At 35.2% G+C, this 17,817-nt stretch overlaps 2 protein-coding genes across 2 annotated transcripts; one reads left to right on the top strand and one right to left on the bottom strand.

The window, feature by feature from the left end:
* Positions 1–3,566: 3,566 nt before the first annotated feature.
* Positions 3,567–7,122, bottom strand: LOC110734102 (protein FAR-RED IMPAIRED RESPONSE 1-like). Its single transcript, XM_021914161.1, has 5 exons — positions 6,979–7,122; positions 4,709–5,812; positions 4,064–4,095; positions 3,947–3,959; positions 3,567–3,812 (listed from the first exon to the last, which is right to left on the bottom strand). Exons 1-5 carry the CDS (start codon positions 7,120–7,122, stop codon positions 3,567–3,569), a joined length of 1,539 nt encoding a protein of 512 aa, XP_021769853.1.
* Positions 7,123–8,003: 881 nt separating this feature from the next.
* Positions 8,004–17,267, top strand: LOC110734061 (probable galacturonosyltransferase 10). The gene is made up of 2 exons (XM_021914125.1): positions 8,004–8,697; positions 15,546–17,267. The coding sequence occupies exons 1-2, from the start codon at positions 8,545–8,547 to the stop codon at positions 16,995–16,997; spliced, it is 1,605 nt and encodes a 534-aa protein (XP_021769817.1). The 5' UTR covers positions 8,004–8,544; the 3' UTR covers positions 16,998–17,267.
* The last annotated feature ends 550 nt before the right edge of the window (positions 17,268–17,817 follow it).

The raw sequence follows: 17,817 nt of genomic DNA, 5'->3' as shown, positions 1-17,817 counted from the left end.
TGACAAATTTTCAGTGGTACATGTTTTATTTACAATGGTACAAAAGAGGAACTTAATTCGACGTTTATTTGATGGATAGTTAACATTACAAAATTAACCATATGAACAATAACCACACAAACCCCCCCCCCCCCCCCTCTCCTTGGAAAAAAACACCTAATACATAAAATTTATATAAAACTTTGTAACCACCGTTAAATTTAGGACCATCAATGTAGTTCTTTACAAACATACAAAGAACAAGGTGTATCCAAATGTTGTTGGTGATAATATTACAATGTAGTTAATTACAAGATTACATTTCCCATCTTTTGTATTTTCATCCTATCATCGTCATAAATGGTTGTTGTACTGTTTGTGACCTTTATGTTAGTATAATTAATAAAAAAAATTAATACAAACAATAATTATTAGAAGAATTACATGTTTCATGTAATGGTTTTCCTCTTAAAAAACTGAGTATAACCCTAAAAATAATTAGTGGTACCCTAACATATATGAAAGGAACACTTGTTTGACTCAAAGGTAACCCTTCAATAATAGTTGGTAACACCAGTGCATCAATTATTGGTATCAGTGTCACGGTTACGTACCACAACATTAGGTGTATTCAAATGGTACTCTACAAAATTTTAAATGTACCCTAAATTAATACAGTGGAATAATTATGAATACAAGTATACAACGAATTCCCTTATGTCTATTTCTCTAGTTTCAGTTGCAAAATATAAATTGACGTCTCAAAATAATAAAACTATTCAAAACCATTTTTTAATTTAGGGTCCCAACGTAATTTAATAATTATTCATATGCGGTCAACAATGACAACATATCATAATAAGTAGGACAATACAAATACAAGATTTTCTGGAACTAACAAAAAGATATACTTTACTTTCATTGATTACGTATTAAGTTCATGCGATGTTGTGAAAGACAATCATGTATTTCTTTGATAATCAAAGTGATGTGTCTATCATCTTTGACAATCATGTTTGTGTCGATGATAGTGTTATGTAAGGAGTGATGACACATCACTTACCCCATAATGAAATCATTATACAATTATTTCACTAAATTATAATCCACAATTTCATTTTCCCTACATTTTCATCTTACAAATATGATGATACCCTAGGTGGAGAAAAAGGTACCCTTATGTATGTCAATCATACCTTTATGTATGTCAATCATACATTAATTAAAAGTATGTACAATTAGTACCCTACCAAAATACAGGGGAACCCTAATAAATTTCAGTGGTTCTAAGATCCTAATAAAGTTCAGTGGTACTAACATAAATCTACTAGAGGAAACTAGTATCCTCATACGGAATGTTACAATGTAAGTCCATCAAACTGAATGTTACAATGTAAGTCCATCAAAACGAATTAATACTTCAACTTAAGCCCTTTTTTACTCATATATGTTAGTAGTTTACAATTAAACATTTCAATTGTTTAGTGAAACTTTTAAAAGTTTAGATTGGACATTTTTGAAGTTCAATGGAACAATGGTGTCCATTGAACTAAATACCACAAAGGTCGACCGTTCAGTTGAACCTTTAACGCTTTTGGAGGAACAAGAGAGTAGTACAGTTGAACCTCACATTGAACCTGACATTCTTATGATACCATTGTTCCAGTTGATGCTTTTAGCAGTACAGTTGGACCTTTGAACAATTTAGGAGTAAAGTTGAACATGTTACAAGTACCTTTGAACACTTTTGGTGGAACAAGAGTCTTAGGTCGGAAAGTCCTTTAACAAAAACATATAAACTTTACTAAACCATACAAAATTATCTCCCGCTCCTAATCTCATCATGTTTTCAACCATATAGTTTGTATGATTCAACTTTAGAAATCAAGTATACACCATCATTCAACTTGCTTCAATCTCGCAACTTTAGCCATGCAACGAAATAATAATTATATATTTTCATATTTAATATAATCTATTACTATATACTTCCATTTTCCAGAACTGAAATAATTATCCAATGTAAGGAGATAAATCATCAATATCTGTAATGAACCTAGTCCAACATTAAGTTTTACATTATATCAAAATATTTAAATTTTCTTTACAAAAAATGCCAAGACATATACCCACCAGCATACTCACAAGTTATCAAAATATGTAAGTTAGAATTTCTTTACAAAAAATAGACCTGAAGGAAGATCATTTTCCCACAACATAAAGCCCAACTCAACTAAAATAACAGGCTCTTCAATTCACTTCAGGTGGCTGTTAGACAACTAACTCTACCCACATCCCAGCAATTCTACACAAAAAGGGTGGGGTCCTTGCTACACACAAAGCTACTGTGTACTGTTGTTAGACCGACCAAAGTGCGGAGTTTTACTCAAACTTCCAGGAGTTGCGCAATTTGCAGGCCTGAGCTGGTACGGGAACTGAGACATGGCCGTATTAGGCGACATATAACCATCCATTTGCATCGGAAATCCCTGCATTTGACAAAACTGTTGGAACGCCATATAATATGGGGGAAAAAGGGGCCTTTGAGTTGGAGAAAAAGCAGCCCCAACAGAAGGAGGACGCTGAACTCCAGACAACGAAGTGAAGTAGCCCAAAGACCCATCCCCATCTTTCATTTGAATGCCTCCAACACAATGTGGACTGTAAGCCATCATAGGAAATGAATGTTGTTCCTATGTACATAATGAATAACGAATCAATAACACATACACCTGCTAACTTCAACTTTACATAAATTTATGAGTTATTTACCTGTGGAAACGAGGATTGTGGGTTGTTAAGACTACCCCCACCAGCGGCTGTGACTTGTTTCTTCTTACCCGGTTTCTTCGATTTTTCAACACAAGTCTTGTACCTCGAATCTGTAGTACGGTGAGGCGGTTTCTTCGGAATTGGCGGGTCCTTTATGGTAGCAAGTTGTAGAGACAGGTCCTTCGCACAACTGCCTTGCTTTTCAGTACGAGGTGGTGGAGCCTCCTTTTCCAAACACACGGAGGATGGTGTCCCATTACACCCCATAAGATCAGATCTATTCCTGGTCATCATGGACATTTTCTCTTCAACTTGGATATCAAGCAACTGTAGACCGTTTAACACAACAGCAAAGGCACTCTTGCAAATCGATGCCTTAGAACAAATAGGAGAAAACTTCAGCATCATCTTATCAAATCTACACACCGCCTCCGTCTTACTCGGATCATGGTACTTCACTTTCACTCTAGTGTGCTTCCTAATAACATTTTTCTGCCAACGACGAAGGATGTACTTGTCGGGAATTTCTGTACAATCATTCATTTGGTACACCATAATCATATGGCGACACATGATACCATGGCAATGAAAGTACCTGCATTCACAATCTGCTTCTTTCGTGCTTCTATTGTATGTAACCTTGTACACCCGTTTCCTCTGCGAGGGAACTTCTTTTCTTGAATTCTTTGGTTTGAACCAAACAATATCCTCAAGAACATGTCCTATAATTGTGTCAGATAATTGCCTCTTCTCCAGACCCGTCACATATAACAGCCTACTACACTCCCTTTGGACTTCTTTGAATTTGGCATCGGTTAAATTTTGCGAAACACAGACTCAGCTGGAAAGGCTGTCATGGGTTGCCTAACAAATCTGGAATTGTTGTCATCGGCTCTTTTCTCACTAATAGCTCTAACCTCCAGAGCTTCACAATATCTCTCCACAAATTCACTAAGCAATGTATGCCTGCTCAAATAACCATCGAAGAAACTATGTATACTCTCAACCCTTTGGGTTGTTTTCATGCCGGCCCAAAACAGATGCTTCACGAAAGCAGGTATCTACATATGGCGTTCACCATACAGGCCTAAAAACAGAAGGTAAAAGGCCAGAAGGTCAAAATTGCATACGACAAACAGTAGAAAAATTAGGCATCAAGATATCAGGTCCTATTCCAGAATTATATCACAATTACCAGATAAAAGCCACTATAAATGAAATTTTACCGAATTATTAACACCATTAATGCTGATTTCGGAGACAACAAAAATAAAGGTACAAAACTAAAATTACCAATCACATAAATAATAACCTCATACCAGATAAAACCCACTCAATATCAACCTACTTCAACCATATACTGAAAATTATAAATATAAATTGTTAAGATGGATAATGGATAAATAACCATTTAAGTTCCTTAATATGATACATAACCATTTACCATGTCAAGATGACACATAACCATTTAATTATATATATAACATAATTGACATAAATTGTGGCCTTTACTCATTTAGCTACTACTACTTAATGGAGTTGTTATAAACAATGACAAAGTCGATTTATTAGACTATTACGTATTCATGATCTCTTTATGCAATATTTGTTATATACTTCACATTTGTCTGATAAGTATTTGCCTAATTTTAGCCTCTCAATATTTACAACATGAGTTACTTACAAACTCTTCACAAACCAAGTAATTAATATTAAAGACTTTATAATAAATAGTAAAATGACACAAAAAATTTCAGATTTTATACAAAACCATCTAACCTTCCAACCACTCGTCCATTTCACATTTGTGTTTCTTGATCACTTCTTGCCACCGTCTTTCAAACTCTTCACAATCCAAACTATCATACACAACACTCTCTAACTCTTCCTTCAACTCAGGATATTTCGGAACGCTTCCCTAGTTTTGTAGAAAATTTTTGCAAAATGTGCCAAATACACCATCTGTGTGTAGTCCTTTCATTGTAGTCTTAAGCGCTTTCCTCATGGAAGGGTCCTGGTCTGTAAGTATTGCAACAGGGGTTTTGTTCTCCATACAACGCAACCAATTGCTAAACACCCACTCAAAAGTCTCAGCGGTATCTCTACTGACAAGCGCGCATCCGAAAAGAATGGTTTGGCCATGATGGTTAACTCCCACAAAGTTGCAAAATGGTAACTTGTACTCGTTAGTCAAGTAGGTGGATTCAAAACAAACTACATCGCCAAACTCCTCGTATGCCATGCGACACCTTACATCTACCCAAAGTACATCCTTCAACCTACCCTCTTCAACCACTCGATAAGTGTTAAAAAAATTTGGGTTATCTTCAACCATACTTTGGAAATAGGTAAACATTGCTTTAGCATCACTTTCTTCAAATATTTTTTTCTTCTGCTTTGCCACTTCTTCATGTAGATCTTTCTGGGCAAAGGGCATGTTCTCCAACCCATTACGCTCCCTGGCCATTTTGTTATAGATTTTTGCCACGGGAACCCCGCATCTCCTTTCATTGAAAAGCTGCCTGACAACATGAGGATTCTCAACCAAAAACTTTTTCCTCAACCTACTTATATTCTTAGCCTTCCCTGGAGTGGGGGTGTGTCCAACATGCTTCATATGTGCCCTTTGAACAACCCATTCACCACGTTCATTAACATTTGCATACACATTCACAGGACATTGAACTTTCTTACTCCTCCTCTTCACACCGACCACTTCATCCTCAACAATCTGAGCATCAGTCACTAACTTATCCTCCACCTTCCTCCGCTTCCTATTAGGCAACCCAAAGCACTCACACGTCCACAAACAATTCCTTCTCATTTTTGCGTTAGCACCTTTCCCTACTTTACAAGCACTTGTACGAACTACCCCAAATCCATTTTGCTTCCCATATTCCCTAAAATATTCATCAAGTTTCTGCCATGACTGGAAGACCATCCCAATTGAAGGAGGAGGAAGACCAACTTCTACTTCAACATACTCCTCTATCTCAACAGATATTGCAACACTACTAAAGCCTTTCTTGGGAGTCTTATAAGACTCTTCACCAACCACAACCTTTCATTGAAATACCCAAATAATTGAAAAGAATTAAAATTAACAACAAACACAAATATTTGATTACCATACCCATGTACCAGAGAACTACATCAAAAACATCTAACATACCTTACTTTCTAATAACAAATAATAATTTATGTTAATAGTCAATTTATGTTAGCTGCAATTCACTTATTAAAACCTTCCGTCTATTAACTATTCATCTACTTTCTTATTTTACCAACTTTTAAGTAAAGGGTAGTTGGTTTTACAAACACAAATAATTGATTAACATACACATACATCTAACCCAAACAAAACATACAAGTGGTTCAAAGTTACTTACATTCGATTTGCTTCAGAAACTTTTCGGTTCTCATACATGTATTTTCCATCAATTAGATAGCACAAACAAAGGTGGTCTGAAATTATAATAAGGAATTTTGAATTTTGTGAATAAATTCAATTGGATTGAAAGGCAAACAGCTTCATCATGTAATGATGAATAAAAATTAGTAGAATATCCTGAATGTCATCAATAATTTTTTCACTTCTGGTTGACACGATTTAGTTTTACTTGTAAGGTTTATAACTGGTGGCACTTGTCAATTAAACACTAAATTGCTTTATGTGCCTAATCAAGTGGTTCAAAGTTCAAACCTTCCAATATGCAAAGTTGTGGACCTAGTTTGACATTCATGAATTTGCAGTACATTAGATGATTAGAGAAGCTTTTTTTTTTTTTTTTTTTTTTTTTTTTTTTTTTTTTTTATTCTGGGGTTTGTTTGGTGCATTAGTTAGAATTGCATTGTCTTCAGATTTAACTTTCAATTACTACCTGCTTTGTCAAAGAACTACATCAAATACATCTAACCCAAACAAAACATACATAATGCTAATACCCAAATGACAACCCTCTACCAATTTCATTTTCCATTTTTATTGTCAATTCCAAATTCAATTTTACACTCCTATACAACCCTATATTGATTAATTTTTAATTAGAATAACAAAAGATTAACAATAATTCACATTTCTTAGCAAAACTTTGGTTAGCTCAATTAATGTTCAATTACAATCACTAAATTATAAATTTTTCGAATACATTTATAAAAAAACCCTAACATTTCATAAATTAATTTCCGATTACTATGCCCATATACGGTTAGTAATTAAATTCTTACCCCTTTCATCAACTCCCTTAAAGCAGCACCGTCGCACGACTCTTCGAACTCATCTCCGCCTACACCGCCTCCATCAATTACCACCTCCACACCATCATCGCCGGTGTTACTAACGACACCGCCGTCGTCAGTAACACCATCCATTGTATTAATTCGACAAAATGAACAATTGTTTTTTTACAGCTCTCCAATGGTGTTATCAAATATTAACAGAAGGAAGAAGAAAGCTGAGTTTTTTGCTTTTCCAAATACTCAAGTTGAAGTACACTTTTCTTTTTTGATGAAGAAGTTGAAGTACACTTTCTCTTTGAGCTGTCACTTTCTTTCCTTCTTTTAATTGGGACCACCTCCTTGTTCTATTTTTTTACTATTCGTTATCTTTTCCCTCCAAATACCAGCCCCGTTTTACTTTATTTTCCACTTAATTGCAAAATTGCCATTGTGAGACATCTTTTACTTGTCTCACAACCCTGGGTTTTTACTTCCTCGAGAAAATACACTAATACATCTCCAACGGGCTGACCAAAAGTTAAACAAGTGTTGATGTGGAATTCCACTCACCTGATCAAACACCCAGTGAAATTACCCCCTGTAGACTTCTTCATGCATAACGAAAGTCCATTAAGACAAGCTCGATCGATTGACCCTTTGTAGTTATGTCTCAACTTCTTATAAATTTTTTTATTTATTAATAGTATATTTTGAGGGCTGTTTAAATTTAATTTGTTCTAGGTTACAATAATATCTCCCTCGAAAGAAAGGGTTTATCTCCTTCGAAAGACAAGGTTTTTTCGATCTCCTTCGAAAGACAAGGTTTTTCGGACTCCTTCGAAAGACAAGGTTTTAATTGTGTTTAATTTGGTCTCTGGTTGTGCGGGGCTACTATTGATTATGGCTCGGATTCGGGTTACGGGCGACGACAGATCCACTCAAAAAGTTGTATGAGACAACGAACCGAGAATGCCAAATTGTTATATTTATGTATTTGGATTCTTAGCCCTTCTCTGATTAATTCTTGTTTGATTTTGCTAAATTCGTTTTCATTATCGTTAATTGTCAATTGTAGATGTCGTATGACTATTATCAATGAAATTTAATGTTCTTTAGTTCTTCATTCAAAAAAAAAAAAAAAAAAAAAAAAAAAAAAAAAAAAGTAGTTTAAGAGAAATTGAAAATGGGGGTGAATGAAAACTACCGACGGCTAAGCTAAGTTATCGATACTTGTCAATGTTATCATGCATGTGAGCACAGAGAGAGCTCTACCAATCACTATAATGTGATCAGCTGCAAATCTGCAATATTTCACAACATTAATATTCAAAAGATCTACCCTTTTCTTCTTCAATTCCATTACAAACCCTCTTTCAATTCAAAAATTCAATCTGTTCTCCAAATCAATTTAAATTGCTCTTTCATTTCTGAGATCTTTGACTTCTTTATTCTTACTATCCTTTTACATCACATTCCTAAATTTTCTGCTTGCCCCATCAAATTAGTAATTCAGTGAAACAATTTTTTACTAGATTTTCTCAAATTTCCCAACTTTTTATTTAGTGTAATTAGATAATGAGGCGGAGAAACACCAGCTTTGGGCGGCAGAATAGGCGGCGGTACTCGAATCTAATATGGTTGGTGTTGTGTGGATTGGTTGTGTTGTTGTTTTTCATTGTTCTTCTCAGCAAAGATAATCAACCCATGTCAAAACCTGCTTTGGCAAAGGTAAATTTTCTGATTTTTTTTTTTTTTTTTGGTTGATTTTTCTTGGTGGGTTTGATTTTGCTGACATTTTGGAGTTTCTTAGTATTCTGGGTTTTTTTTGTATTGTTAGATTATCTTATGTTTCAATTGTTGATCTAATTAATCTCTATTATTGTATGTATACCTGGGCCTTCTATGAAATGATTTGAATTGTGGAGTTTTTATATGGGTATGTTGATTTGTTGGTTTTGTTAGACAGCAAAATGTACCTTTCTAGGTGGGTCTATAAAGAACATATGACAGTGATGTAGATGGATTTCGATCCTGGGTTTTGGGTAATAACTGTCAAAGACTCTACCAACTAAGTTAAAGGCATTTGTTATTAATGGTGATGATTGGAAGAATGTTTGGTAGGTTAGACATAGTTGAGTGCGTGACAGGATTAGTTGAGTTTAGGAATTACTGCATATCTGTTTGGGATGCTGGGAAATGGTTCAGGGCTTTGTGAGGAAGACTCTACCAACTAAGTTAAAGGCATTTGTTATTAATGGTGATGATTGGAAGAATGTTTGGTAGGTTAGACATAGTTGAGTGCGTGACAGGATTAGTTGAGTTTAGGAATTACTGCATATCTGTTTGGGATGCTGGGAAATGGTTCAGGGCTTTGTGAGGAAGTTGAGGAAGTAGTGTGTATGATAGGATTACTTGTTGAATGTATTAATCGAAACACTGAAATTTTTGCTCTGAAGTTGGTTTAGATCTGCATATTTTGTGCTGGACATAAATATGTTTTCTCAGAAGTTGGCAGTGGTTCTTCATCATCTATAAAGTAGATCTATATTCTTTTGTTTCTATGAACTGAGCTGAGCTCTGTATCGGGTGCTTTTATGTCCCTTAGGAGAGTTAAGGCTCGAAAACTGGATCCGACAAAGGCGCCTGTACCTGCAAAATGAACGGAGCTCCGAATGGTCGGAGGTCCGCCTCCAAAGATTAAGTTAGTATAGATTCGAAGTAAAACGTGCAGAAAGTAGGTATCTTCTCGGATTTCGAGATAAGGTGTTCTCTATTTTCGAGAGCAATAAATGTCCTAATGATTAAGACGTTAAGTTTCAAGGTGCCCTAATAATTGGGGGAATCTCCCTATTTATAGAGTCCTAGAAAAGTGTGCTCTTTCCTAGCGTTTGATGACCTAGGAGTTAGGGCAGCGCCCTTTTTCGGCTACGTTGGGATTTAGGCCGCCATTTCTCAGGTGCCATATCTGCATGACATGTCAGCAGGGAGTCCATTTGGACGCCTCTTGGAGTGACACGTGTCACATGCTCATTGGGCCACTTGGTAGGGTATAAATACCCAAATCAAGCTCAGTAGTGGGCATTTAATGGTAGTAGTAGGAATTGATTAAAGGACACTTGTTATAGGCGGGTGTACTTGTATAATATATGATCCCTTTTACGTGATACCTTTGATTCGGGGGTTATTTTGTATGGGTAGCAAATGTAGAGGTATCTATCATAGTCTTCCGGTCATTGATTTTCTTGGAGTGCTGCAACCTTATATGATTTATTTATGAACGATTAAAACAAACAAGTTTATGGTTATGCTGCACCTTTGGATTTCCAATTTTCCATAATGAATACTGTCATCTACTCATCTTGCTTATTATGGTTGGACATTGTGGTTTGAGTCCTTGAGGCTTGGTGGATGTATGCAACTACTGCATGATAAATAATATTGTCACTTTGTTCTTTCATCATCTAGCAGTGGAGTTTAAGTATATTTTATCTTACTGCAAGTCCGTAAGTGCTAAATTTGGGTTATTATTGGTAGACTTGTTTAGTACGGAGTACCAAATAATTACAAACTAAGCTTTTTAGTTGAGACCAATCTCTCTAGTGTTTATAAACATAGTAAATTATTGAAACCTGAACAAATAAGCAATGTGGCTATTGGAATTCATAGATCTGAATGAAAAAAAAAAGTGAAATTAAATGAAAGTACAAGTATTAAAAGCAATCAGCAAGTGAATAACCATGCCATTAAATCAAAACCTTGGATTCAAGCAATGGCCACATTGTTCAATTATTGACAAATACTTAACCAAATCAAGTTTTTGTTGTTACTTTGGAGGATCCTGATCCAATTTTAGCTTCTAGGCCTCTTCAGTCTTAAAAGTGTATTTAGCTCAATTGCTTTTCTACGTTCATGTCAGTTTGAATTGGCCAATAAGATCTTTGCATAGTGCAATTGAATCCTATGAACTGTTTCCTAATTATTTTATTACTGATGTTCCTCATATCTTATTTCGTAACTTCATCTCTCGACTTTCTTATCTTCATCAAGCAATCCAAGTTCATACTTAAACTGCATCAGATTAATAATAAAAACACGTATCTGCATAAAATAAGTAATCAAAAAATATATCTGTAATAATACTTAAACTGCATCAAATTAATAATCAAAACAAGAGTACCGACATAATTAAAAGTATAAAACACACTTAAATTGCATCAAATTAATAATCTAAACACTTATCTGTTATTTGATCAAGTATAGCCTATAGTTACTCTGTTGGGCTTCGTCCAAACAAGGGTAGAGGTCTAGTCACGTATGCTGCAACAACTGAATTTAATCATGACCTACATCATTTTTCATCTTAATTATCTTAAAAAAAATCAATAACGAAGTTTAATAAAGAAGCCATTGAACCTTTCATGAGTATTTGATATCTATGTTACTTGAATATTTAGTTACACCTTAAGTACTAGTTTCGAATTCTCTACACTTCGACAATTCATTTTGGGTAAAAAACATTAATTACTTTTTTCCACAAAACAGCCAAATTGAACACTTTGACATGCACACGAGTCGGGCATGAGCATCGGGGGTGGTTCTGAGCAGGGTGGTCGATCGCACAGGCTCCTAAGTAAAACTAATATCGAAGGATTCTAGTTTTTGAAATTTACTTATACAAAGTAAAGAGAACTTTTTAATCAATAATATGTTCTTCAATTTTATCACAAAACTTATAATTTCGTAAATATTTTTCATCAAAGAAATGATTTTAGGGCCCAATTTAACAAAATTGCACTGGGCCATTTCCCGTGTTAGCATTTGTAGCCCGCCTCTGATGACCCAAGTCAATGCTAGAACCCTTAAAAATAATGCCAGTGATTTTCCTCTCTTTCTCTCTAAAACCTACTTTGTTTGACTAAAATCTTCATTGTTGTCCTTGTGAGTTGCTTGGTTTTATAATCAACTGACATAACCAACTCAAAACCTAAAATTTTTTCAAAGGGTACATCCATGCAAAAGTGCACTTGTAGGTCATGGTTTGAAGCTTTGAACATTGAAATCTTGAATACAGGTGTGATAACAGTCGTGAAACGACTTTCACCTGCAATTTAGATAGTTTGCGGTCATCCCAGTCTAATATCATGGTGTATAAAGTTCAAGAACCTCTACAATTCGATGGATGTGACCAAGATATAATACCATGATGTATATGTTGTACACTTTAATGTGAATATAAGGCTAAAATAAGGAGTGTATGAGAAGGCTGGTAGGGCACATATGTAAGTTAGACTCCGAATGACCTTTACCCTATCCATACTAATCACCAACAATGAGAACAATTGTTAGAGAGCTGAAATTTATGTCTCATAGAGTCTTAGTAGAATCTTCTTCTATTGATATGTAGTTTTCAATCTGTAGCTCTGAAATTTATTGCATTTTTCTTTCTTTACTTCATCTTGTCACCTTTTCTTCATTATTTATTTATTTATTTTTCATGAAAGTATCCATGAATGATACATATAAAAAAAAAAAAAAAAAAAAACTGGGAAATAGCGATGTGATTCTCAATCAAGAGAAAAAGGTAATGAGTGTTGAAGGTGTCTAAGACTCAAAATAGTGGATAAAGTTAATGTAAATAACATTGGTGAGAGAGCAAACCAGAAAAATGAGGTGAAAATCATGTATACCCCATATATGGAATTCTAGAACATTGGGGATTGCAATTTTCTTTTTAGGCTTCTTATGATGAACTATGCGACTCAAACATGGGTTGCATCAAGTGTAAGACATGTCAGGGCTCAACATTTTTGGAACAAGGATATTTGTTCCAAAATTGGATAGTAGTGACTGCATATATGTAGATAATTTTTGGTGAATACCTTTTGCTTTTATTTTATTTTATTCAAAAATAATATAAATAGGCTTTTGTACACATTTCAAAGTTACTTGTTATCAAGACAGCAAAGCCTTGCTAGGATTCTGATTTCAAGCCCATCTATGAGCATATATCATGTATAAGTCTCTCTTCTATTTCCTTCTAAATTTACATATTGCGCAACAACAAATTGAAGAATTGTGTAGAGATTTCATGTATGTGCGCTCATGAAGAAAAGATGGATCATAGATTTGTAAATTGAATATTATGTTTGTTGAGGCTAGCTGAGCACAATGGATAAAATGCTCACTTTTTTTGGCAGAATGCTTTCCTGATTAAGAGTCCAGATCCATCTCCTCTTTTGTTCTTGTCCTGCCATTCTGCCAATTTTCCAAATTGTACCTGAAGCCTAGATTTTAGTGCCATATCAGCCAAAGACTTGCGGCATTCCCATTATTTTGTATGAATGGGTAGTCATGTATATTATGAGATGATTAATTGTTTTTTTGAAATTATGTTATGTATATGGTGCTGTCAAACCAAATTTTACAGATATGAATTTGCTGAAGTGCTCATCGGTTGGCTGGCACTAGTTTTGGCTAAAAACTGTATACTATTTGAGAGTTGGGAAGGTGGATGTAATCTTTAGTTGGTTTTGAACATTTAGAATGTTGGTTAGGGTCAGATAAAGAGGCAACTCTAGTTACTTGTCAGGACTCAGGAATCCTCATACTGGGATTTATCTCTAAATTATATATGTGGCTAATCAGTTTCTATTATAATTCACTTGAATATTCTCTGTAAGTTTTTCTTTGCTCTTATTGCTTGTCAAATACTGGATACTCTTCGTCTCTGGATTTTCAAATGCATTATCAACTTTGCATCTGCTGTGAAGTCATCTATGTTCCATCAGTGATTTGACCATTGTTTGTGAATTGTGCTTCTGGCATCCAACTGAAGGAGTATAGCAACTTATTCAGGGTAATTTGTATTAACTTGGTTATTGTTCTTATATTATGTCTGTCATTGGTTTGTAACTCAAGTCCTATCATTGGGATTGGTATATGTGGAAAGAGAGGTGCAGACATCAGAAATTCAGAATATTATCAAGTTATACTCTTTCAGTAAAATACAAGTTCTGCTGAGTCTTACACAATTTCTGCTGAGTCTTACACAACTTCTGCTGAGTAATTTCCCGAGTCTGCAGGGGCATTCCTTATAACATATGGTTTTAGTTCCTCTCTATTTTTTTTACCTCTTTGTAACTCATATTGGTGGGAAATGCTGGATTCTTCAGAAGGACCCGACATAGATTTGTCAGGTTCTCATAAATTCTGCTGTTTGTTTGAGGTTCACACTTCTTCACACACAAGATTTATGTTTATTATTTGGTGACATGAAATTGGTGGAGCAATTGAACGGTTGAGTAATGGGGTTTGTTCTAATGTTGGATAAATGTTATTGAGTCTGCCATGAAATATTCCAAGGTTCCCTCAATATAGTTTATACTGAGAATTAATTTGTGGCACAATATAGCTTAAAGTAATGTCATGAGATACCATGGGTGTTTTATAGGAAAATCCCGAGCTTAATTAGATTTTTTCAATAAGCATATTATACAAAAAAACCAGATTCCCCCATCTCCATGTTAAGGTCTTTCTTTTGGAGATCTCTTATCGCTAAGAGGATGGGGATTGTTGCTCAAGTAATAAAGTATTCCTAGGTTTCTCCGGCTCCAAGACAATAAAATTTCTTGTATTTGGATAATGTTCAGCTTTCTTGTATCGAGGAGAAAATATGTAACTCATGGTCTATGTCTGTGCTTGAAGTTGTGCCTGCATATTGAAAGTAAAAAAATTGATTATGTAAAAGTTTATACAAATTCGCTGAGGTGCCTGAGGAAGCTTCTGTAATCTTTGTAGTTTAATATGTTTACAATGTGGCGTTCAACACTTGCTTTGTAGTGTTCGGTAGTTATAATCTGTGGATGGAATCAATGCTCTCAGCCTCCCATTATAAATATCAAAGCTGCAATGAGCAATTTTGAATGCAGGTTGACTAGCCAACTGTTCTTGATTGATGCAGTAGTTAGCTTATTTGAGTTGTACAATATGTCCTGTTTTGTCCTTCCTCTATTGCATACTTTGTTTGTACCTTGTGTAATGAAATAAATTGATGTAAGATATTCTACAAATAGAGAAGATTAGGGATTGGAACATTGTCACTAATCTGTCCAGTAACATCATTTGAAAAACACAAGCATTCGAGAGGCTTGTATTCTCTCAAAATACGAAATAAAAATTGAAGAGAGCTCTTATCAATATTCCTCATGAATTCCCTTTCCCTAATCTTCTCTTTAGTAAAAAGTTCTCGCTAACCCTAACTTATTCCCCAAGCTACCCTTAATAAAGCTACAAAGGTACTGCTTAAAGTGCCCCTTACCTTTACATCAATTCATTGCATGTTTCTTCTATTTCGTACATCTCTTGTGAAAATAAACTATTTATTGATTGATGGACTACTTGGCAATTTGGCATATTGATTTGTGTTTTATGTCCAAATTTTTTTTTTTTTAAAAAAAAACAAATCCTTTTATTGCTGACTTTGTTTGTGCCTTCTGCTTCTTCTGTTCCTCCATAACTGTCGTTTTTGAAATCCAAGCTTCTTTAATGTTATTCTGACTTCTTTCTGTGTGATGCAGAGGTCTTTCAGGCAAGATAGAATTTTAGAAGGCCTTAATGTTACGGAGGAGATGTTGAGTCCAACTTCATTAACAAGGCAGCTGAGTGATCAAATTGCTTTAGCTAAATCACTTGTTGTGATAGCTAAGGAAAGCAATAACCTACAATTCGCCTGGGAGCTAAGTGCTCAGATTCGCAACTCACAGATCCTACTTTCTAATGCTGCCACAAGACGAAGCCCGTTGACAATCAGAGAGTCTGAAACTGCTATTAAGGACATGGCACTTCTGCTTTATCAAGCTCAGCAACTTCATTATGACAGTGCTACCATGATAATGAGATTAAAGGCTAAAATCCAGTCTCTTGAAGAACAAATGAGTACTGTCAGTGATAAAAGTTCAAAATATGGGCAAATAGCTGCTGAGGAAGTCCCAAAAAGCCTCTATTGTCTTGGTGTTAGGCTTGCAAGTGAATGGTTTAGAAATCAGAATACACAGAGAAGGCTTGCTGAAAACAAATTAAGTGCCTTGAAACTTGAAGATAACAGCCTTTATCATTTCTGTATTTTCTCTGACAACATCCTTGCAACATCAGTTGTTATAAACTCCACTGCTTTGAACTCAGAACATCCGGAAAAGGTTGTTTTCCACCTTGTAACTGATGAGGTTAACTATGCTCCTATGAAGGCTTGGTTTACAATGAACGACTTCCGTGGAGTCACCGTTGAGGTTCAAAAGATTGAGGATTTCAGTTGGCTTAATGCTTCCTATGTTCCAGTCCTTAAGCAGCTCCAGGATTCAGACACTAAAAACTATTACTTTTCAGGCAACAATGATGACAACAAAACACCAATAAAGTTCCGGAACCCTAAGTATCTTTCAATGCTGAATCATCTCCGGTTTTATATCCCAGAAGTTTATCCAGCATTGAAGAAGGTAGTTTTCCTCGATGATGATGTTGTTGTCCAAAAGGATCTCTCTTCTCTATTCTCCATTGATCTGAATGGTAATGTGAACGGGGCAGTCGAAACATGTATGGAAACATTTCATCGGTATCACAAGTACTTGAATTATTCTCATCCTCTGATACGATCACATTTTGACCCTGATGCATGTGGGTGGGCATTTGGCATGAACATCTTTGACTTGGTAGAATGGAGGAATAGAAATGTCACGGGAATCTATCACTATTGGCAGGAAAAGAACATAGACCGCACTCTGTGGAAATTGGGCACTCTTCCACCCGGGTTGCTGACTTTCTATGGGTTGACGGAGCCATTAGATCCCTCATGGCATGTTTTGGGATTGGGATACACGACTGTTGACCCAAAGTTGATTTCAAAGGGGGCTGTACTGCACTACAACGGGAACTCAAAGCCGTGGTTGAAGATTGGAATTGAAAAGTACAAACCGCTTTGGGAAAAATATGTTAATTACGATCATCCTATACTCCAACATTGTAATGTCCACTGATCTGAAAAAAAGTGGTGGTTTTCTTGATCTTCCTTCCTACTCCAGCCTCAGATGTACACGAGCCCTGAGATTTTGTAAACAGGAGGTGCTTGCTAGGTTCATTTCACATTAGCGGGCTGAGTTGTTCTAGTAGCGACGACCATCTAGTCCATTGTTCTTGTAGCCTCTAGCATTGGCTATGCATGTATACACATTTTTTGGACAGTATAACTCTTAGACATTGTTTTTTAAGCCTCAGGCTAAATTATGTAACTACTTCGTCTTCTTGTATTTGTACTTCAGTCTAGATTTCGTGCATTATATCTCGCTTGTTCTAATTTTTTTTGCTAATGTTGTTCACCTCGTGGGGAATCATGTGTGTTTTCATAGCTCACTTGTTACTATTTTCATCAAGATTATTAGATTACTCACCTCTGTCAAGTTCTTTTTTTAACTCTTGAAATACATAGTACGTAAACAATGAAAATAAATATGACCGTTGAAAAAAAGAAAAAATTAAATGTAATATATCATATCATATAACTAATATATAAAGCTAAACTTTTAGCCAGGTCACAAAATAGTGACACTTGGCATTCTAACTTTTCGCCAAGTGTCGCGCCACCTTGGATAGATTTAAATAGATTCATAAGATAAAAAAAAAGTTAGTTAAAAATTCATTTTTCAATCAAATTAGGATAGAATTTTAGAATAAGATGGTTAGTTTAGAGTTTTATTTTCGATAAAATACCAAATAATAAACTTATCATAGGCCACAAGACAACATCGTATAGCATTTTAACTTTTCACCAAATGTCGTACCACGCTGGATAAATATAGA

Source organism: Chenopodium quinoa, unplaced genomic scaffold, assembly GCF_001683475.1.
Source record: "Chenopodium quinoa cultivar QQ74 unplaced genomic scaffold, ASM168347v1, whole genome shotgun sequence".
NCBI classification, from domain to species: Eukaryota; Viridiplantae; Streptophyta; class Magnoliopsida; order Caryophyllales; family Amaranthaceae; genus Chenopodium; species Chenopodium quinoa.
The sequence above is the reverse complement of the archived record's forward strand: the minus strand, read 5'-3'. Positions and strand labels throughout refer to the sequence as shown.